General features: G+C 38.2%; 1 protein-coding gene across 1 annotated transcript in view; it reads right to left on the bottom strand.

Moving 5' to 3' along the window:
* Positions 1-23,163, bottom strand: part of LOC139976165 (adipolin-like) — a 44,448-nt gene extending 21,285 nt beyond the window's left edge. The window contains exon 1 of the mRNA XM_071984645.1: positions 21,494-23,163. Within this exon, the coding sequence (XP_071840746.1) occupies positions 21,494-21,799 (306 nt within the window). The 5' untranslated portion in view covers positions 21,800-23,163. The remainder of the gene's footprint in view (positions 1-21,493) is intronic.
* Positions 23,164-23,318: the final 155 nt, after the last annotated feature.

The raw sequence follows: 23,318 nt of genomic DNA, 5'->3' as shown, positions 1-23,318 counted from the left end.
TACATGCAGCTACGGCCAATACCCACAACACAGTGTACATAGCAACGATGGACATCTCAGGTCTAGATAAAAGGAACAATGTATCACGTTTCATTACTGTCTGCATTTTGTAGCGACAAGAAAAAACTTCACTTGCAAGCAACGGACAGTTAACTTTTTCAGACGTCGGCAAGCGGTTTGGGGCGAGTCTTCAACTCCTCTTAGTTCTCTGCATGTCTACTAGCAGGAGAGGAAAAATACCAGTGACGTTTGTTCTCTACTGTCAAATGGCGAAATCCACTGGCATATAGCCAGTAAAATAGCGTAAATTTCGAGGCCCGGAGGGTAACTTAGTTTTACAAGAATTCCTACCATCTCGTTGACGAAACTTGGCTTAACCAAGAGTCCATTTTTGTAAGATATAATATATACAAGCGAATATTAAACATGACAGAATCAAGTCAGAGAGATGACATATAATTAAATTATACAATTATGTACCCTTATCACCGCGATGTAACCCGTATACTATCCTAATATTAACATTTCATCACATTGATTTAATGTTTAAATGATTTTCATCTTTCATAGTTCGTCCCACTTTTTTCAAAAGTACTAGACTAAAAATCCAGCCAATATTATGTCTACTTTGTCATCTCATTGTATCCCATACAGTATTGAAAAGAAAGACGTAAAACTGCTTTCTGGGTACTTCCGATCATATGCATGAGCTTGGTTTCCGACGTTAAATAAAGAGTAAGCTACTGCGAAGTGCAACTCTCATGAAAGGGGTTTAAGATTAAACAGCCAAGAGCGATATTTGCTTTTATAAAATTTGAAGCAAATACAAATTTAATTAAATTGTAAAGAACGTCCTCTTATACTAAAGTATATACATTTCGTTAAATGGTCCGATTTCTTGTCAACCATCCAAGAGTCACATTTCGTGACTTTTGTCACTAGCTGTTAAAAGTTAAGTTGCAATTTGCTATGACGTGAGTTCAATCAGGATACTACGCATGCGTAATACATATCGTAGAAACATATGCCAGCTGATTTATCTCGATCATATTGTCCACACTTTTTATCAACTAGAGAACTCAGATAGAGAAACAATAAGAACTTTAATTTGTCAATTGTTCGGTTTTTTAAAGGCTTAGAGGGTTTACTTCATTCACCATCACCATTACTATCATCTTCATCGTCATCGACATCGTCATCGTCATCGTCATCGTCATCGTCATCATCATCATCGTCATCATCATCATCGTCATCATCATCATCGTCATCATCATCATCATCATCACCATCATCACCATCATCATCATCATCATCATCATCATCATCATCATCATCATCATCATCATCATCATCATCATCATCATCATCATCATCATCATCATCATCATCATCATCATCATCATCATCATCATCATCATCATCATCATCATCATCATCATCATCATCATCATCATCATCATCATCATCATCATCATCATCATCATCATCATCATCATCATCATCATCATCATCATCATCATCATCATCATCATCATCATCATCATCATCATCATCATCATCATCATCATCATCATCATCATCATCATCATCATCATCATCATCATCATCATCATCATCATCATCATCATCATCATCATCATCATCATCATCATCATCCAATACGATACCACCACTCTCTCATACATAATGCATTCGTATATGAACTTTCAAAAAAGGTCGGTACACTTCTCCCCGTGGATAAATTGTTCTGAATGCTACCTGCATACCTGCCCTATGTAGGCTGTGTTCAGACTTTATAGGTATATACTATAATATTTGGAATGCGAAATGCGTCCACCTGGGCTCACCTGTGCGTGTAATAGATAACGATACTCCGTATCTCACTACATGCAGTTCTTTATTAAGAACTCTTTTAATATACGTACCATTTAACTGGGATGCATACCACCCCCTCCCGAGAAGAAAAGTTCAAGTAAGGAAGCTGACAAGAGCCATCAAGGTCACGTCTCACTAGGGCGCAAATACCAGTTCCTAAACTAGGTTTGTCGTTCTCCATGATGTCAAGAGGTTCGGAGTGTCGAAGGGGATTTGTAAAAGGATCTAAGTTGGGCTTATGTATAACACTGATGCTTAGATTATCTGATGAATGTCACGGTAACTGAATGACATTACACGATACAACTTACACCTACCAAGAAATGTAGCACCGACAAGAATGTTACCGGTTGTCAGAGAAGAGCTTGCGGGATGGATTATACATTTGTATGATGCCATTATGTTACATTGCTAATGGTATACAGTTGATATCAAGATCACATGCACGAGTTGTAACAGTAAAAAGTCTCAACAGTGTTACTAAGCTAAAAATGGATTTGAACGGGCATCATAAATTTGGCCATTACGTTTTTGATCGTTTTACTCGTTAAGGACAAAAATGACTAATATTATTCCCGTGTTTTTTCCCCATCCCACTTGATGATCAAAGAGCAGGTGGGAGTACCATTAACAGATTAAGGAGTTCAAGAACGGATCAGCACGCCCGCTTTAGGGTTAAACATTTTAACTCGGATGAACTTAGACCCGATGCCCAGGGAAGCAGAAAAGTTAAAATTATTGTGGAAGCACGTTCGTGTTATTTTTGGGGGTTTTATTGCCTTTCAGATTTTGAAGTGCACAATGGGATGTGTGATTTTGACTTGATAGACAAACCACAGAATTTCTTCAACATCTTCCGAAAACTTAATATTCCGTGCATTTTTTACTTCATTTGAAAACATTTGAAGTTCACTTTGTTGGACTAGTTAGCTTGTGATTATTATTCTTTTAAATTAATGGTTGTGTTTGGTATACCACCAAATTGTGGTATATTTAAAGCAAAAATATTTTTCATTTATGTGTAGCCTATACGGTTAGGTCTGATAAGAGGGGTTAGGGGTCGGCTGCAGGCTCGAAATTCTCTGGACGCCATTGAATGAGATCACAAAAAAACCTTTAAAGTATTATTTCACTATTGTTCACTTGCATACGAAACATCATTTTTCTCGGAAACAATCATTGGTGTTGCAGGGTGTGTGGGGTGTTGGGTGATGGGTGTGGGGTTGTAATCCCCCATTTTCAATCTCACTCCCAACATTAAAAGTAGTTATTAGCAAAAACTTCCATGTAGACCTAATAATAGACCTATTTATGGTCTAAATATACCTCAGAATGCTCCATTTCACATCTGATATTAAAATTATAAAATTTCTGATTTTAAAATATAACAGGTTATACAGAAGTCAATGATGTATATGAACACTATTGCTTTAGCTTTTCGGTATATTTGTTACTTTACCTGCTGATGATAGCCTACACTTCAAGCGACCCCACCGCTGGAGGCGGAGTTGGGGTGGGGGTGGGGATGGGGTTGGGTGGGGGTGGGGTTAGGGGGTAAATTTAACACATGACATCAGTTCCTCTGCATTGCAAGAAACAATGCAGTCTATACTCTGAGAAAACGAAGGTTCTTAATATAATTTTTCCACTTGATTAACGACACTTCATTCCATACCCTCATCGAATTCAAGATACATCAAGTGAGATTAAGTGGTATCGTTATACCCCACCCCAACCCCCACCCCATACCTTCTCCGGCGTCTTTCTAAGCAGATCACAGTGTTATTCCAGAATAAGAAGCGTGAAGAGAATTGATTATTCAGAACAGATGTGACTGAGTTGAGTTGATTTCGTTTTAGGCCTAGCCCACCTCATTATGAATCGAATGTCCATCTGAATCTGATCTGAACATGGCCTCATAATATTTGTTGGCAGATACACCCTTTCTAGTTTATCTGTAAGTGGGACTCTGCCAACACGGCACGTTCCCGCTGTGCGCGCACAAGGAATGCAGATCTCTATGTGTATCCTGCTGCGGGCAGTTCCTGGGTAGTTCTTATAGGTGTTACCAAGCCAAAGTGTTACTTTTATATCGGTTAGCAACCAGCTGTTCTTTTATAAGTGATGAAATTCGAAAAATGCCACGCATGAAGGCTCATCCTAAACCTGTGTAGTACTTGGAACGTCATTAATTGTCTATCCTAAGCTGTCAGTTATCTTCGTTCTTATTTGTTCTTTTTTCTTTTCTTTCCTTGTTGTTGTTGTATGACATAGTCTGAGTACCATACAATATCAATGATCGCCTTAGTTTACTTCCTGCTCATTTGTCAATCATTGTGAATTATGGACCGTATACAGATTGTTAGACACATAGGATATGCCTATGCGTTATATTGTTACAGCGTATGTGCCACTGACACTCTCCACATGTATGATGCGTTATAACAGTTGCGATCGCAATGTTCGCAAAACTGATACACGTCGTTAGCCTGAATTGAGGCCTGAGGATGGGTTCAGCCTGTTGCCATGGTACCGTTAAGTTCGGGCTTCTCGTGTTTATGTTCCTGGTCCGTGAAGTAATGGTAATGTTCTTTCATTGCAAGAATCAATGTAGCAGCTCTCTTGTTGTTCAACTCGTTTGAGAAGATTTAGCTACGACAAGAGATCGTTCATACGTTTAATTATGTGGGGTAAATATATACATAAAAGTAGCTTGTTTCGTTCCATTACGACTACCGGTGTTCCTACTGGAGATCGCCCATACTGCTTGCAGTGCAATGTCTTGTACGAACGCCCGTGGTGAATGATCTCTCCTCTTTCAACATGGCGTAAAACAGTAACACTATCCGCATCAATTCCGATACAAGTTATGAATGTATTGAAGATGAATACATGTGTGACTGTTGTGTGTGTGGATTGTGTTTCGAATCACGCATGCGTGTCTCATAGTTCATAGTAAGGTCAATGGATCAAACCCACGTGCTTATCGAATTTGTGGAAAATCATGTATGCTTGGAAAAATTTTAGCGGAGACTTTTTCTAACTTTTCTTTATTTCAATCTGTGTCCTCTTTGCTAACAATTTCTATAGTACAACCAACGTCTACAATGTTGATCACATAGGCTAAGTGACGTCCATGTAGGCCTACTGCTTTAACGAAGTAAAGTTTCACCGATCTAAGAACGTGACCCATGGTCCACGTAAACTTTTCATGGGACGCCGTTTATAGACACATGTCTGTATCTTTTACGACCATTAAAAACACAAAAATCAATGTGACTTTACTGATAAAAAAAAAATAGATCAAAATTTACGACTAGCTCGCGCCTTCTGTGTGCACAGAAAGACATATTATTTCAGTAAAGAGAGAAATTATCTTAGGTTGCGATTTTAATTTAATTTATGATTCCTAAACACGGAAGCAGACATTCCGTAAATCACAACACCCTATACATATGCATTGCATAATCCATGTGTCAGGGGATGAAAAACACAAAGATGTGCTAAACCTTGACAGGGACTTAAATTTACGGTGTGCGATAAGTTTTGGTTGACACAGTCACCTACTACCTTCGCTCCCCCTCTTCCCTTCCCCTTGCTACTCCTCTCTTACACTTTCATACCCCTACTCTTTGCAAGTAAGACCACCCACGCAAACATATAAAGTTTTAAATTTAACATTTATTCGATGCCAAAAATTGTGTCAACAATGCTTTGCATTAACTTTGACTTAAGTCAAGAGGAAGAGGAAGACAGAAAAGTATCGAAAATGTTTTAAATGTTTAATTGTTTTAATCTGACTAATGATACTATACGAAATGTCTCATAGCAACGAAAATGTGGAACAGAATCAAGAATTACTCAAAATATCGGCTGTGTTAAGTTGCTTAATTGCTATTTGAATCATAGGAATAGTCAGTGGACCAATTTGCAACAAAAAAAAGTTTCTTTAATACCGCCGGAAGTACTTTCTGTGTAAACCTACGTCACTTCCTGTCTTCATGAATACATAACCATGGTGCAAAGTTCTGTACGAACACCATGGAATAATATTCTTATTCCCCCCCCCCCCAAAAAAGTGTACAACTAACTGATTATCATCGGTTAGAAACTGAATAACCATCACAACTCGAACCCAACGACCCGATTCTTACATGCAAATTAGGTTAGGATCAGTTACGTGGCATATGTAATAATTGTGATTTTGGTTAGCAGATATATGCACATGTACACACAGGAGCTTAAGACAAACGTTTACCCCTCCATATCTCCCCCCCCCCCCTAACCGCTGAGACTCCATGAACTTACTTTTGACAAGTTTTAACAATTTTTCAGCGTACTAAATTCGTGGGCAAATTTGATGACCTTTTTAATACCTGCAACCTGGAACCCATTTCTTGATGGCATCGAACCAAGTATGACTTATTTCCATAAAGTCTATCCACGTCTTATAATAAAATTTATATGAATAAAATGGATTCAATTCCTTCATGCGACGACAAACAAGGTGGACCACCAACAGGTCATTGACGGTGAAGTCGAGTAACAAGATTTACAGTCGTATTAAGCACATTTTGAGTGGTTACTTCCGAAGTGCAGGCGATGTCGCCACAACAGAGGGGGGGGGGTGGGAGGGGGGAGAGAGAAAAATACATTACACGTTAACAGTCACGTCAATCCCTTTCTTTTTGTTTTTACAAGATTAAGAAGAGAAAAGTTTGTTAGCGTATATGACAACTGTTTTTTACGAGTCTCCATCAACTTGTCATTTTGTGTATATAAACTATAACCCACTCGCACCCTATGTGTTAGAAACCACGTCAGAGGTGTAACAGTTAGCACGTTATATCTTTTAACCAAATGTGTATTGACTTTACCTTTAAAAAAAAAAGGTCGCGTTCTCAATAGTTACATATCATTGTAACATTGTTTCATCGGAACATTTGTGATTTTAACCTCTTACTCATTAACGTGCACTGACATTTTATACACATGTAGTTGTTTAGTAAATCATTACATCGTCTTTGAAATATAACAGTGATTAACTGAATTATACGAAAAGTATATTGATGCAAATTATATTCACAACGTTGTTATATTGAAAGGCGATAGCAAGTGAAACGCGTAGAATCAAATACATTTTCGCGAAGACGATTATTCGCAAAGACACTGCGCAAGAATCTAGATATCACCCATATACCACGTTGAGTTAACGCCCTATTTTAAGTCGGCGTATCAATAGGTGCAAGATGACATTTGTGGGATTTATTTTTATGTTAAACCTATGCTATAAATTTGATAAGACAGAACAAGAAAGTGCAGAATTATGTACAGGCTGTATCGCTGCACGCAGACCTGTTTATGATACAAGGTAACGGCTTCGAGAATAATCCAAAAGGCCTTTAGAAACCACTTATAAAATGATTGTTTCGACAGTTCATAATAACAAGTCGAATATCTACATATATATATATATATTTGAAGAAAAATATCTATATAGGGCTTTATATATTAATATATATTTGAAGAACAAATGAAACTGATTAAAGACCAACACACACAATAATTCCACTTCACGACCGTGTTCGTACGTTTTGAGTCACAGACAAACAATTTGCATCAAAGAATCTGTTGACCCTTATTGGCGTTAGTCAGGTACATTTCTAAACTACCATGGGTAGCTTACGTTCTATTTCAATATTAGGAAGGTGTGCGTGGGGGGGGGGGGGCGTGGCTGAAAAAGATTTCCAAGACCATTTTTAATATTTATGGTTACCTACCCAGGACTACACTACGTGCCCCACCAGCACTGCTACCTTGTAGTAGAAAACAATATACCGAAGGTTGGCAGATTTCGCTTAACACAGTCAACGGTACCTCGAAGTGCGGTGCACACTGAAACCAAAGGGGGTACACCTTAGTACAATGAAGTAAACCATGTTAGACAAGACTTATAAGTATAAGATTTTGGAGTGGTCGGGCCCATTCATGGCGGACAAGGAGTGAAGTACTGGGACAAAAGGAAGACAAGTTGTGTGGCCGACCATCTCTATACGTGTTTCAATTAACACCAACACCTCTCGGTGATCCCTGTAGCTTACAAAATAAAATACAAAAAAGGAGATAATTTGAACAGCGTGGTGATGAAAACAAACAGCGTATTGATGCGAATGAGGGTGAAGTATTATAGGGAATCTTGTGGTATAATATACAGCAGTAGATACTTAAAGGGGATCGCACCAGTCTTACGTTAAGTGTACGAAAATACTGTTAAAGCCAAAGCACAAAAAATATCCACAAAGTCATAGTTAAAGAGCTGTATATACATGTGATGTACCTTGAACATCCCCCACCCCAGCCCAGCCCACCCACCCCCAAAACCCTTCAAAAGGTGGGACATAACACAGTATAAGCTTGATCATTTATAAGGTATCAATTTGAGTTATTCTTTTGGTGGTGATGGTTGGAGGGTTTGGATCGTGGATGGAGGGTAGGTACATTTGAGGGTATTTTGCCCCAAGTTTGCTATAAATGCTCATAGGGGTACAAACTCTGATTGAACTTTAAGATCATGGCATTTTTTTTTTGTAAAAGTGACAAGAATGTTCTCGTGACAAAAAAATAAGGAATTTTAACTGAAAACGTATAGAGCTGCTTATCATAAGGTGTGAACCCAGGACCTCCCAGAAGCTCAACCGCAGTAGGCTACTTATCACGTGACCAAAAAATAAAATAAAATCGACTAAAAGAAATGAGACGAAAATACTATCGCAAATACGAACGATGTAGTTATATATATAAAGCGGGATCCATTTACATAAAACTATTTCAAAAATTTACTTGGTAGACGTTTGAAGTTCTTTTTTTTTTCCTTTTTTCTTTTCTCTTTTGCAACATCGCGGACATATCTTCTACCACCTGTGGTTCGGTGAAAAGTGTTACATATCTCACCTCTTTGGCAAGTATAACTGTCTTTAAAGAGAAAATGTCTTTCATTATTGATTCGGAAAGTCAAAATTCTTCGCGACAAAAAAGCTGTACAGAAATGAAGTGATGAGCTCGCGTCTATATGCGTTATTGTACGGTTACATTACCAAGTTGTTCAGAATGTGCGGTGAGAAGGAAGGAGGGGGAGGGGGGGGGGGGGTATAGCTATATTTGCAAAGATTTGTCAACTTCAGGGAGGAAACGGTGTATTACTGTCTTTGTGAACCTTCCATGTCTCTGCTGGGGGTGAGGGAAGGTGCGTAAAGCATAATTTTAATTTTGAATGAGCGGGGGTGGGGGGGGGGGGGAGATGGAGTGGTAAAGAAAGGGGAGGGAAAGAGTGGTTTAAGAAAACCCCTTCCCCCCCCCCCCCCCCCACAATCACATAGTAATATTCCAATATTCTGATTTAGGGAGTGAACAATCATCATAAATGTGCTCCGAACGTAAAGATTGTAGGCTGCCACCTTGATTAAGAAAAGCAACATTATTCTCCATGTAGCCTATATGGCTGTGAATGGCATTGATAGAGTCATCCAATCTAACCAAGGTACTACAACTTAACGAATAGGTAGGATTAGGATTTGAATCAAAATTAGCAATGTTAATTTGAAAAGTCACTCAAGACAGGGCCTTGGCACGAAAACTAAACAACGTCGCCCAGGAAAGAACGAGCGCACGAAAACCAAACTACCGAACGACTGATCCGCTCTCAACCCCAGTCCCCTTGTATCGAGACTGACTGTGTGATCATCGTCGGGTGTGCATCACCATTCCCCTCGAAAGGGAACAGATACTACACATGATCTTAGCCAAATGGTTTGACCCACTTTCAACCAGTCTCCTTACATCGAGAATGTAACTGTATGGTCATGACGATTCTATACTTTAAGACTTTCATACAGAAAAAAATTAAAAACACACCAGTTCTATGCATAATGATTGACTAACCAGACTACTCTAAAGGTTTCGCCAATAATTTCGTCCACATTTTAATAGAAAGTGGATAACACTTTACTGCAAAACGCTGATAATCTGCAATTTGAACCATCTTTACAAAGTATACTTACTATAGTCAAACATAGGGACAGCAGTTTAGACTCCTAACCAGTCATTAGTTGAAACAGCCTTTGAGTAATGAATTAGTCTGTTAGTAATTTTTTCCACAGTATCATTTTGCTGGCAGGTCTGACATGTGTTACGGTGTTATCACACACTTCAGTATATACTGATTTAATATAGAAAGCCATCCTAAAAAAAGTCACCACAATCAACTTGGAAAGCTGCTTTAAGTTAAGTGTGAACACGGATAGAACCATTTGCAATTGAACCGTGGCCTTTACAACAAGCAGGCAAACAGTTCCATTAGATAATGGTGCAGCATTTCTCAGTTACAACACAAAGTGTCAATTCTGACGATTGATAGCCATTATTCACACGGGAAAGTTACCCGGATTCCTTCGGTGTAATTGTCGGATAATCATGCTTGGTGAAATTGCTATACAAATTCAAAGATGTATAACATATATTCTTTTTTTTTTACACTTGTGGAACCATAGTATATTATAAGAGTTAAATTTCCGAACTTTCACAAACACTGCTACACAAAAGTGGAACACTAAATTATTCCATGCCTGTATAAATAAAGTGTGTATTGTAATAAGAAATGTCAACATTTGGGTATGGGAAAAATTGTCACGTGTTGCGTAGAGCAAGAAAGGGGGGGGGGGGTGTAGCGAGCTGAGAGGAAGTTAATAAAATATTGCAAGGGTTACGTATTAAAAAAAAGGATTATTCGTGTTTTCCTAGAAATATATAATACTTTTGCGGTTATAATAGCCTATATGTACATCTATACCTGTAATGTTTATTAAATTTGAAGAGTATTTTAAAATGATGTCTTTAAGAGTAGTCCGTGCGTGTCCGTCACCCCACCTCCACTCCATTCCTCTTACCCCTCCTCTAACCCTTTGCTCATTATGACCTCTCATCGAAAACCTGCACAATATTGCAAACTTTATAACTATATATGTAACACTAAAATATGGAACAAAACTGTATCATATAACAAGGAAAAACGTGCGTTCAGGCAAAACACAAACCTTCGACTCAGTCCGTATTCTTGTTTTCTCACTCAATCTACATGTTCGTATTTAATAATAACACTCAGTAAACACTCGTAATATTTACTAAACTTTTTTTTTGGCAGTCCAAGAAGTGTATATACTATACACATTTTTATATATACTAACCAGCAAGAACCTCGTACTTTTTAAGAAAGTCACCCTACGATAGAGCCTGGACACGAAAACCGAACAACTTAATGCACTCTGCACCCCAGTCCCCCTTACATCCAGGCTGTGCCTGTAATGAACATGCCCATGCTACGTACGTCAAAATGAGGTACCACGAGTCCTTTCGAAATAGGTACTCCAAATGAGATTGGTACACACATAGTCAACTAGATGCATTCAGTTCGAAGACTTTTACGTGTGCTCGTATATTCAGTTCCTTTATGCCCACACCGCATGACTGACAAGTCCACCCCCCCTACCCTCACACCCCAGTTACCCAATTATAAAGTATCGCCACACTTATGTCTGCTTTGCGCATGCGCGTGTTCAATCATATGATCCAGATGAACATTACCAGTATTTGTTTGTTTTTTTGAAATGTCAATATACAAATTGGTATACACAATACAGTATACAGTATTTCATATCCGGATGTTCCTTCTTATAGATAATCAACAGATCAACAAATGAAACTCGAAAAATAAACAAATTAACCCAGACGGCAAACTTCAAATGATTGCAAGAATGATAAAGAATAATACAGATCAGAATATAATGGCGCCTCTACATAGGCTACTACCGAATGGTGCCGCGTGAATGTGTTCAAGTGAAAAATAATCATAAATTTGATGCAAATTAAGATGGATTTCTAGTCTTGCTACGAAGAAATCAATCAATTATCAAACCCAATTACCAATTATCTATCAATCAAATATCAATCCAACCACATGTCCTTAGTTTCTGCTTTTATGGGCCGTACATTGAAGAGATGGAGATACTTGTGAGGGTAAAGTTTCAACTTTATCACCCCCCCCCCCGCCTACCCCCACCCCGTCCACCACGCCCACCACTCCTTCCCTCCTCCGACATCTCTATTGCGATATTTCAAAGTTTAAAAGTGATAAACAGGGCTACCATTTTTAGCTCATCATTTTTGCACAAAATCCATTTACTTGTAGACATAGGCTGACAGAAGATCTAGACTATAGATTAACCTTTAAAAAAAAAAGATTCTTCGAAAAGGCCTCTTTAATTTAGGCTACTTATATAATACAGAGTAGATCTGATAAAGATCGTAAATATCTTAGGTATGTCGGGTCAAAAGTTAGTAACGTGTTGCAACTGACCGCTTGTGCTTGTATATACGTATAATCGCGTTTTTTAAACGTGTAGATTTCTATTATCATCTTTAAGTAGTCTGTATGCGGACACATGTTACTGACATTGTAATAAACTGTGCAAGCAAGCAATAGCAACCTTCTATATTACATATGCGCAGATCCAGGGGCATGGTGGAGAACAACCCCCTCCTCCCCCACTTTAGTTTAACCTCACATATAATTTCAGAAGTAGTTGTTACCCCCATAGTATTGTAATTTGTAGTCTAAAATTATGCTTCAGAAAGCACCGTCTGACGTCTAAATATTTATTAATATTTATGTTTTCTAAGGAAGGACCCCCATATTCATATGGAAGTCAGCTTAAAGACCCCAGGGCCAAATCCCCATTTTTAAGAAATCCTGGGTCCACACTGTAGTTGACAATTAAGGCAATTTAGTTTCCAAGCACTGCAATATGACAAAGGAGTACGACAATCATTAATGGAGATTTCCATGAACTTCGTATGCACAGATGCATACATAGTTAGGCATAAAGGATATCTCAAATAGCTGCTATATTTTTTTGTTTCAACAATTACGTATTTTTCTCCCTTCAGTTCTTCGTTTTTTTTTTTTTTTTTTTTGGGGGGGGGGTACTACAAATCATATTTGTACTCATTCTTGTTGTCCTGAACTCTGACCTCACCAGACTACTTTAAAATTGGCAAGGGGCTGCGACGGTGGCGTACCTTACCACCACCGACCTCATGATTCCAAGGTCGACATATTCCTGGGTAGAGAATAGACTTTGTCAAACGTCACAAAACAAATTGACATGGTTGCCAAATTTAGCACCATTTTTTTACAACCAAGCACCCTACATTAGACAAAAAGTTAGACTTATAGCGCCACCTCACCATAGAGCGATAGAAAATCCTGTGTACGGGGCCTATACCGTGCATCTCTTTGACATTGGCATAACTAAAATAATCCCATCAAACCGATCACCGATTGGAAATGCCTTTGACCTCATAATCGAGTCTCTTAAAAAAAAGATAAAAAAGGGGGCTTCGAACTGGAACCAGAAGGATCTTGACATTACTGGGATCAATTACGAATTATAGAAGCTCTTTAATCTTTTCGAATTATCCGTTAGTTGCCATTCAGTCTTTGCCTGCTTCCCGTGTAAATATCATTATCACTGACTGGCGCTAGTTGTAGTGATAAGGCAGTACTTGCGCTATGTCAATATAGTCCTGCAAAGAGTTCATGTTTGTCTTTGAGCCTGTTCGGGGGTTATCAACCGTAATATAGCTGCCAAGAGTGAATGCGGATTGCTTACTAACGAACTCATAATTTCATCAGGTAAAGATATATAAATGATAATTTTGACGTGACATATGGGTAGTAGGACACTAAAGTTTATCACAATGGACAGCTGTAACAAATATAAAACGATAAGACTGTCTTCATGAACTCGTCGTAAATTTGCAGCCGATGCTTAATATTACATCGTATAAGCCTAGTGTTATATATAATGCAATGCAAACATTATTAGTAATATATACACACGATTTATTTCGCAGTATAGATCAAACAATTTAAATACAAGATGAAGTGAATTTTCGGACCGGAAAACATACAACATTAACTAGAGATTATATAGCCCTTACAAACTATTTTATGACTTTGTTTGTATCATAAAATAACTTTTCACAATGAAGTTTTTCTCTGTCATCAAATTTTAGCCTCAGTTGGCTAAGGTCACCACAACTTACAAATAACATCATGTGTAGGCCACACTGTTAACATGGAAGCTTGTTATACCAGGGAAATATATTCCACAGTTTTCAGCGTAGGTTTGCAAGTCGCTTTTAACCGACTCGTAGGCCTGTATAAACCTTGAGTCGTACTGGGAAACGTGTAATGTTTGAAATCAATGCTCTTTGATGGAAATTAAATAATTCTCAGCTTCTCTTTCCCTTAATTTCGCAAGCCATAAAAGAAAGGACGCCAGAAAACGCTAAAATTCAATTTGGCCGGTACTTTCAATTTCACTGATCCGGTCCAAGAAATTTTGAAAGCGCTAAATTTGTTATTTGTTACGTTTAAAACGTCAAAGTGGCAACGCTGGTACAACTGGGAAGTTTAATGGATTTGAGAAACTAAGGGTTATTCTCCGATATGGCATAAAGCAAAATTGCAATGCGCAAAGAAAAATGCAACTTGCAAAATTATAGACCTACATTGACATCTTTTGAAAAACGATGTTACCCTCTTCTTTGTATATATCCCCCACCCCACCCACCCTTCGACCTGTTAATGAAGGAAGAGCTACTTTTGCAAGTATGTTTAGCAATTCTATCGGTTCGTTGTACCTACAAGTATTCTATGTTTATATCGCTGCGTGGAAAAACAAACATGAATTATACAAAGTGGGGGGGGGGGGGGGTTAAAAAGACTTCCTTGTACCAGCTACAAAAACATAATCGTGTAAGGTAAAGGATAACTTCAACTTGGAAGCAAGTCTTATTATTGTGCACGTCATTTCATTTGTACTTTACTGTTTTTCTCTATTGTTGCCATGGTGATTTCAGATAAGTCTGATATTATATACAAACACAATACTGATATCGCACGTATACGAATGTATACAATCCATTTAACAATCAACAATTTTTCTCACACTCGGAAAATAAGAAATATTTTGAAGTCACTAAACAAACATGTTGTTGCTAATTAGGCTAAGAAACCTACCAGTTACGGAATAGCTATATGTTAGGCATATATAGAGTAAACTACTGTATGTATTTGTGTATTTGAAGTTTGACAACAAGTTTTAAAATAATGATGATGAATCATTAACAACATCTGAAGTTGGAAATAATGATTTGTTTTCATTCACTCATTACCACTAGCACCCCTATAATTGTATACATCATACAGTATTGTTTGTATATAAATATATATATCATCATTATTTTATATATATATATATATATATATATATATATATATATATATATATATAAATGAAAATCGCAATGAGTTGGAAATCAAGAACAGTGAAAAAACTTTCAGCCTGCACCGGGATTCGAACCACGGGCCTTCCGCTCTGTACGCGGACACCCTAACCACTAGGCTATGGACGCTGATTGTTCTTGCAAGAATATATATATATATATATTTATATATAGACAGTTTAATAGTTATTTAGCTACATATATATCCCGTTAGTATATATAGGGCATATAGGGATTTAAGGAAGCCTTTTCCCATATAACTTTCCAGCAGTAGACCTACGTTTTGAACAATTCTTTTTTACCTTGTAAGGTATTAATGTGGTCCACCTATAATGTAACGAAACCATTGTAACAGCTGTATGCTAGGCGCACATAATAGGCATGCCTGCGCTAATTAACGAGAAGTGGACGAGAAAGTGTGATTCGTATATAGCGTATTTTTCGTGGTCTTCGATGCATCGAATAATGCATGTAAAGGAACCGGATTTCTGTTAAGACCACAAGAGAATATAATGGCGACATCTTTCATTCGGAAATTATGCAGCCTTTTGAAGCATGAAGGAGAGGTGCCAGTTGCGTTTACATTGGCTTCAGTGAAGAACAACAAAATAATTTGGTAACCTTTAAAGTGACCTACATCAATTTTGAATCGATGTCTCAAATAGTGAACTCAGAAATGTTTTGTTCAATTGTGATCGTTTTTGTCGAGTAGAGTCGCATAGAAAGACAAAAGAGTCTCCATTATATGGGTACTACAGGGAGTGGGGGTGGCAAACTGTAGCCTCCAGAGCAGGGGTTCCCTAACTGGGGTGCATGAACCTCCAGGGGGGGTGCGTGAGTCCATCCCAGTGGGTTCGTGAGACGTTTCTGAAAGTCAAAACTAGAGTACTTTTTTTTAAACTAAAATCTGATATATCATATTATTTAGTAATGTACAAAAGTCGTACTCTACAATATTACACTATGAATTTGATCATTTACGAAGCACTGTTTATGTGTATTATAGTATAATAATGACTTAGATCGTGTATCGAAAAATTGGGGGTTCGTGGACAATTCTGACATCCACAGGGGGTTCGTGGGGGGGGGGGGATAAAGTGAGGGAACCCTGCTATAGAGGGATACTTTTGAAGAAAAGTCACTCAAGGTAGACCCTGGACACGAAAACCAAACACCTTGATAAACTCTCAACCCCAGTCCCCTCACAAAGAGACTGTTACCGTTTGATCATGATGATGTTAAATCAAGTGAGTATAGCCTCGCTATAGGCTGGGAACTAATATTTCCCGCTATAGCATATCACTTTAACATAGCATTTTTCAGGGTTCGATTCTTACATCCTTGTATAATGCTTCACTTTAAACATGTAATTTAAATAAGGAAGTGTTTTTCTTTTTTTTGTATTTCCAGTTCTTTTTCATGGATGTATATAAACATTGAGATGCCAGTAAAATATCTGTCTTTGTTTCTTCCAGCCAGTATACGGGCAAATTTAAATATGCAGTTCAAAGGCAGGACAGATCATCAATAAAGTACGCAAGCAACTTGAGGTAGTGGTTTATGCGAATAGCAAGTTTGGTGAAACGTTGTCATAACAACGTTTCGATAACGTCTTTCAAGATGGCGTCGTTTGGGACTTAAGTTTAGACCGTTTGGTATCATCGTCAATGGGGGGTTATACCGTGAATAATAAGCGGAAAGCAATCGGAACAGCTCAGATGGAATTGTTACTTACTTGAAATATTAGCCGTTTTTATCGTTTGTAACTCCTTCTGGATGAGTGACGTTTCGAGAGTAATTTCCGATCTGAACATGTTGTGGACATTGTTGGCTCATAATCCTCTATATTCACAGGCGATTAGAAAAGCTAGAAGACTATAAAGAAGGTTTATCACAGCTAACGCCAGGACAAAACCAGTCAAAGAATAGAGCAGTTTGATCAGTGGTCTACGAAAGGAGGTTTTTAAGTTGCTAAGTAGTGACGAAAGTTTACTCGGTAAATATTGAGGAAATTTGAGAAATACCAGTGAAACAGAGCAATAAACCGAATTCGTTGTTTCCATGAAAATTTCATCGGTACGAGGAAGAAGAAGAAAAAGAGAAGAGAAAAAGAGAAGACGATGGCGATGGCGAAGAGGCAGTGGGAGGGAGATGGGACCACCGTGAGTTTATAGAGAAAGCAATCGATGGTGATAATTTGTGAAGAATAGATAACAAAAGAAAGACTATTTGATTCCTCTGGAATGCGAAAGAACAAACTATACTTGAGCTTATGTATTGTTATTCCGTGTATTGTTTGGCAGACGACAGTGAACATTTGACAAAATTGGCGGGAAGGTTAGCCTACTATTCGAATCATTTCTCACCCCCCCCCCCCCCACTCTTTTCTCTTTCTTATTCTCCTCCCTTTCTCTTTATTATAATATACTTTCTTGGACTAAGCGCAGTAACTGTTGATTTAGCAATGGTTTCGTAGTTAAAACAGACAGAGCCGCTATGAGTATGAGCCAAGTGGGATGAAAAAGAAAACGACTGGTCGAAACAAAATGTACAAAAAAATGCCCACTCTTTGCGGACCTGTTGGACCCTTTTTACATCAAACAAAATTATTGGTGTGCAGTTATGTACACATACTAAAACATTATGTAAATTGCCGTACGTGTATGCAATGGAAGGGGAAAACAATTGTAGACAATTATAGGTATAGCCTATCCTCAGACATTTGACTGTTAGCAAGAAAAGCACACTGAACATGTGGACACAAAAATGCATGTTTTTTTTTTCAAATTGAACTCGCTATTTTAAGCGTCCCAGTTCTCCACAGGAACTCCTTTCCTCTCTGGCTCTCACCTCTCATGAGCATATGTTTCTCAACGTAAAATTTTTTAAGAGGGAAAACTCTTTTTTTTAATGTCATTTTTCGCATAACATACTGTACCATATCAACCTATAAAGCGATATTTTGTTCATTAAATGAACTCGTGTAATGAATGTAAGAGCGAATGCTCAATATGCTATATGGTTTAAAACAGACATTCAAACTCCGGAGACATTTTTCTCCATCGATGTATTTTGTCAGAGCCCTCTATTTCTGGAAATTCAAGGATGGGGAATATGAGAATGTCTCAAAAGGAAAGAAAAAGGGACCTTTAAATTAAATTTGAACGATTATTGATCATGTTTAACATTTGCTGGCTATACTGCTGACCTTTAATTCACCTTTGACATTACATCTCACATCATCATCTTAATCTATCATTATCTATTTTCATGGAAGGCCGTATATAGTCGTCATACTTAAGCACTACACCAGACACGTTGTTATTATTACAAAAGCATGCTTGGTGGTAACCCAGTGAAGAAACAATTTCCAGGTAAAATAAACCAAGTCGAAGGACGAAATGATTTTGAAATCGTGTCAAAATACCAAACATGTCTCATAAAGTATGGTTTGTTATGACAATTAACCGTATTGGGGTTTTATTTATTTCAACAAACTGGACGCGGGGTGGTCGGAAAGAGATGACCGAACTAGATGTGACCATAGTAGAGTAGGTGATATTTGCTGCACAAGCTTCTGCCGTAGTGTATATAGAGTTTGTGAATATGTTCTCAATTAAGGCAATCCCCCAGCTCCCACCCCCCCCCCCCACAATGTTCAAGCCTACGTCATCGGACGAGGCCGGAAACTCTCTATCCACTTTGGCGAAAACGTATTTTTCTTGTGGTATGCCTGCGCCTACACTGTCAAAATATGTGAACAATGGACAAGACAAGTACCCCTCGAAAAAAATTCAAACTTTCTTCGCGATGCTTCACATACAGAATCGTATACAGTTAGAACATTTAAACTTATAATACACAAATTAAAAAAAGTTTCAAAAAATGACAATGATAACACCATTTTTGCACCTATTCCCCCTTTTCCAACTCAAACATTTCTCATACGGGAGGGAACAATCCTCTCTTCGATCCCTCCTAAGGCAGACATGATCCCAATATGCCCCCATCCCCATCAACCACCTCCCCACAAGAAAAAGACCTGTTCGCAATTTCACTTCGTCAAAGGAACTTGAACAAAATCTAGCCGGTACGTTGCTAGAATGGTCAGGGTGCATGATACGTTCTTCAAACTCTTTACAGCGAAATGCTATCCTATCCGTTCACACATCATTACAATGCTACCCACAAAACCACGTATTTGATCCAAACGGGTCATTGACAAAAAAAAGACGCGTTATTCTAGTTTTACAACCGCACTAAAAGTTGTATATATTCACACAAAAACAAAGAACGGAGAGAGAGAGCAGTGAAACTATCGATAGGATATAACATTAGGCTTCATTATCAATGTACAATGAGGCCACGCACAAGCAAACACTTCCTACTGTCAGTTTAGGTCAAACATCGAATATCAAGGAGTAGCTAATATGGGCATAAGGAGGGAATACACGGAAATTCTTCCAATGAATCAACAAAACAAACAAAAGCAATTGTTGCGATACATTTCCACTTAAAATCAATAGGACTGTACGATGGTATATCTTTGTAGGCACCATCACCGGCGGCCTCCCATTGTGAACTGCATTTCTAACACTGGCCCCGTATTACATGGTACATGGTACAACGCAGCTCCACCCATGGAAGTGTCACCTCCACATGCTGTAACCAGGAGCTGCTACTCTGATAGGGAGCTGCTACTCTAGTAGCAGCTCCCTGCTGTAACCACGGAATTATAACCAGCAATGAGTACATGATGTCATATCCTTAATTAACTGTTTCGATACGTGGTTGCACCCCAAACCCCACCCCAACCCCCAACCCCAACCCCCAACCCCTCACACGACTCCCGTTCCCTTTCTACATCCATTTCCTTCTCCACCACGGCCCCTTTTGTCCTTAGGTTATATCAAGAATATATAACAGAACTTATTCGACTGTACGCCCTTGTTGATAATCTGCTTATTTTTAGTACAATAAATCTGTATTATTGTAAAAATTCCGAGTGAGAAAGAATTAAGTCAATGTTTGACGCTACAATCTCTCACATTACTCTATAATTTCACTTGTCTTTAACTAAAAAAATGATTTTGTTTGATTGGTGTTACTTTTTATTGCTATGAACAGTCGACACTGTATTACAAAGTGAAGGGGTCGCTATGGTTATATGGTTACTGTGTAATGATTATGTCCACCCAACCCCCCCCCCCCCCACGGCATTAATGAACGAGAAAGTCGCCGTGCTTTATAAGTTATAACCAAATCACCCCATTGAACATTTCCTATTGGCAATTTACTACTTCGTAAAATCGAGAAGAGAACATACCATAAAATAATAACATTATTCTGATACAATCAATTCACTCATCTGAGTAGAAATTATTATTGCAAATGAATCACTTTCAAACGATTTTCAAGATATTTTCCACGAGGAACGATCAAAAGTAATCAATTCAACAGACAACTGTAACGGTGTGACGTCAGACGTCGAAGCAATCCTGAGATTAACAAATTATTTGATAGGCTGTGTACGTTTCTGCTATTGTGTATTGTATGTCCCCTGTACAATTAGCGGTACTGGGTGTTACGAAGTGGATTACAGGAGGGAATTTTGATGTCCCCTCTCCGTCCTTGCCTCTCCACCTATCTCCTTTACGCCTACCACATATATTTTAAAGTTTTCATCCCCGTGCCCCGTACACGTTTTTTCGATTCGTGCAAAAACCGTACTTGTTGAAATATCGGTTACAGCCTCCTGTTACCTAAGAAATCCTGTTTAAATATAATCTTTCCGTCTTTGTCCTTCTCCAGTTTATTCCCCACCCTCTTCCCTTAATCCTCTCTTTGTCCCTCCACTGTTTATCTCCTACCTCTCTTCTTCCCCTGTTGGTTTCTTTCTTCTCTCCATCCCTTGTCTACTAATCCCCTTACATCTATCTCATCGTTTTCACCATGCTCATTAACCTGTCTGTATTCTGTGCATGTTTTTTGTCCCTTCTGTTACTGTTACTTGTCATTTAACCTTTGAAGAAGATCCTGCTAGGATCGAAACGTCAGGCCAACTTACTTTTACACATAAATCTAAAGATGTTTATATGAGTTAAGTTAGTGTTTTTGTTTTTAAATAAAAAAAGACTTTACCCCCTCCCCATCCCCCGCCACACCCCCTCCCCACCTTAAAAAAAAATAATAATATGGAAATGTTTTCACTTACCACAGGGGTGTTCCTCAATTCTAAAACGTCTTCTTCACCCGGAAAAATACCAAGATTTGGAATTTGCGGGGAGAGTTCATTCTCGTCACTAACTGTGCCTGCTGTTCTTGATACACAACCCGTGGCTAACAATAATATTTGACAAGATACACATAACAATGCAGACCCGCCCCTCCACAGCGCCTTGAGAGATCCACGTTCCTTCTTCATGTTTACCTTACTTGATTCAATCCTTTGTTGTATACCATTCAATAGCTCGGTGATATCTTTCTCCTGTATGTGTGTACACACAACAGACACACACATATATGTATATATATATGTATATTTATATATATGCTTTTTCCACCTTGTTATCTCTGCACTAACCGATATAACATTTTGAGAATGGAATTGAATCAGAAAAGTCGCTAATGTCAAGTCTGGCCTTAAAGCGTACGAGGAATTGACTTTAGAAGAAGAAGATATTTTTACAATTTCCAATTAATATTGCGAATAGAAACAACAAACTCTACTAATAATTCATCTAGAACACAAAATATGTCGGGTTTTTTTCCAAACTGTAAACTGTGTGAAAGTGTTGTATCAGCCCAAACACACACGCAAGAGAGTTTCCTTACAAAGCAAATGTTTGGTTCATGTTGAAGATAACTCCGCACACAAAACGATATCTTGTTTAAAGTTTCTAATCGTTACAAATTCACAAGAATCCAAGCTTTTCTAGTCATGTAAGATATGAAGCCAGAATACGGCTTCATAACATAAACAACAAACTTTAACAAACGTGTAGGTATATATTTTTCTATGAAGCACGAGAGGTCACCTTGATTCTGTGTGTAATGAAAAATCACAAGACACTTGACAAATCAATATTAACCATAAAACACGGAATACAACTATTTTTCCCCGGCAGAGTAGAGAATGTAACCACAAACGGTGAAGACTTGCTAAGGATACATATATACAGATATAAATATAATTATATATATAAATATCTCATATGGTTAACATGGAGTTCACGCCACCCTACTAGATCCAGCTACGCACACTCAACATATCTTTCATCGAAGAAGAAGAAACAGGAAAAACAACTGAGCGAGATGAAAATATATTTCATGATCCAAAAGAAAAAGCTTTAATTTCCAAACTTATGAACAAAACTTCTTCTTTTTCTCCCTTTGCTGATGAAGAAGAAAAATCCGGGTTTTCTTTCCAACTGAACGAAACTAGCAAGATATTTGTAGATAACTTCCAGTCGTGCTTGAGTTTATTTGACCCCACAGACTTATTAAAGTCATGCCTGGCGAACAAGTCTGAGAAATACTTCTTTGTGGAAGTTTGTTTGCTTGAGAACAATCCAACATCCCCTACAGATCAATTCTTTAAACGATGTGTCCCTCTTTCCTTTCTTTTCTTGTCTTTTTTTTTTTGTTTCTTCGCTTTATCACCTCTTGTTATCCTTTATGCACGTCACCCTTGGAGCTTGAAAATTATTGCAAGGAAATCGCGGAAAACAGCTCCACAAATTGGTCGTAAAAGTATTTATTTTAGTGGTTTGAAGAAAAAAAGAAGTAGTCTTGATTGTTCAACGGGAATGAACACGATGAAAAGGTTACACGCGGTGCTTGCAGCTGTGAGCCGAGAGTAGAACTAAAATCGAATCGCTGATTTCGTGTTAGAAGTTTACTCCAAGTATCGCCATAGCCATTGGTTCGAACTTCGCAGGGGGTCTGGTCCCTATTTATGTTTATTTACAATGGGCGGGGCTTCCACGGATGAATGGCATGCGGGACATAATGGACAGGGGGGCTGAACTATTCTACGA

The sequence above is a fragment of the Apostichopus japonicus genome, chromosome 11 (genome assembly GCF_037975245.1).
Source record: "Apostichopus japonicus isolate 1M-3 chromosome 11, ASM3797524v1, whole genome shotgun sequence".
Lineage (NCBI taxonomy): Eukaryota > Metazoa > Echinodermata > Holothuroidea > Aspidochirotida > Stichopodidae > Apostichopus > Apostichopus japonicus.
This window is presented reverse-complemented; position numbering and strand designations above follow the sequence as displayed.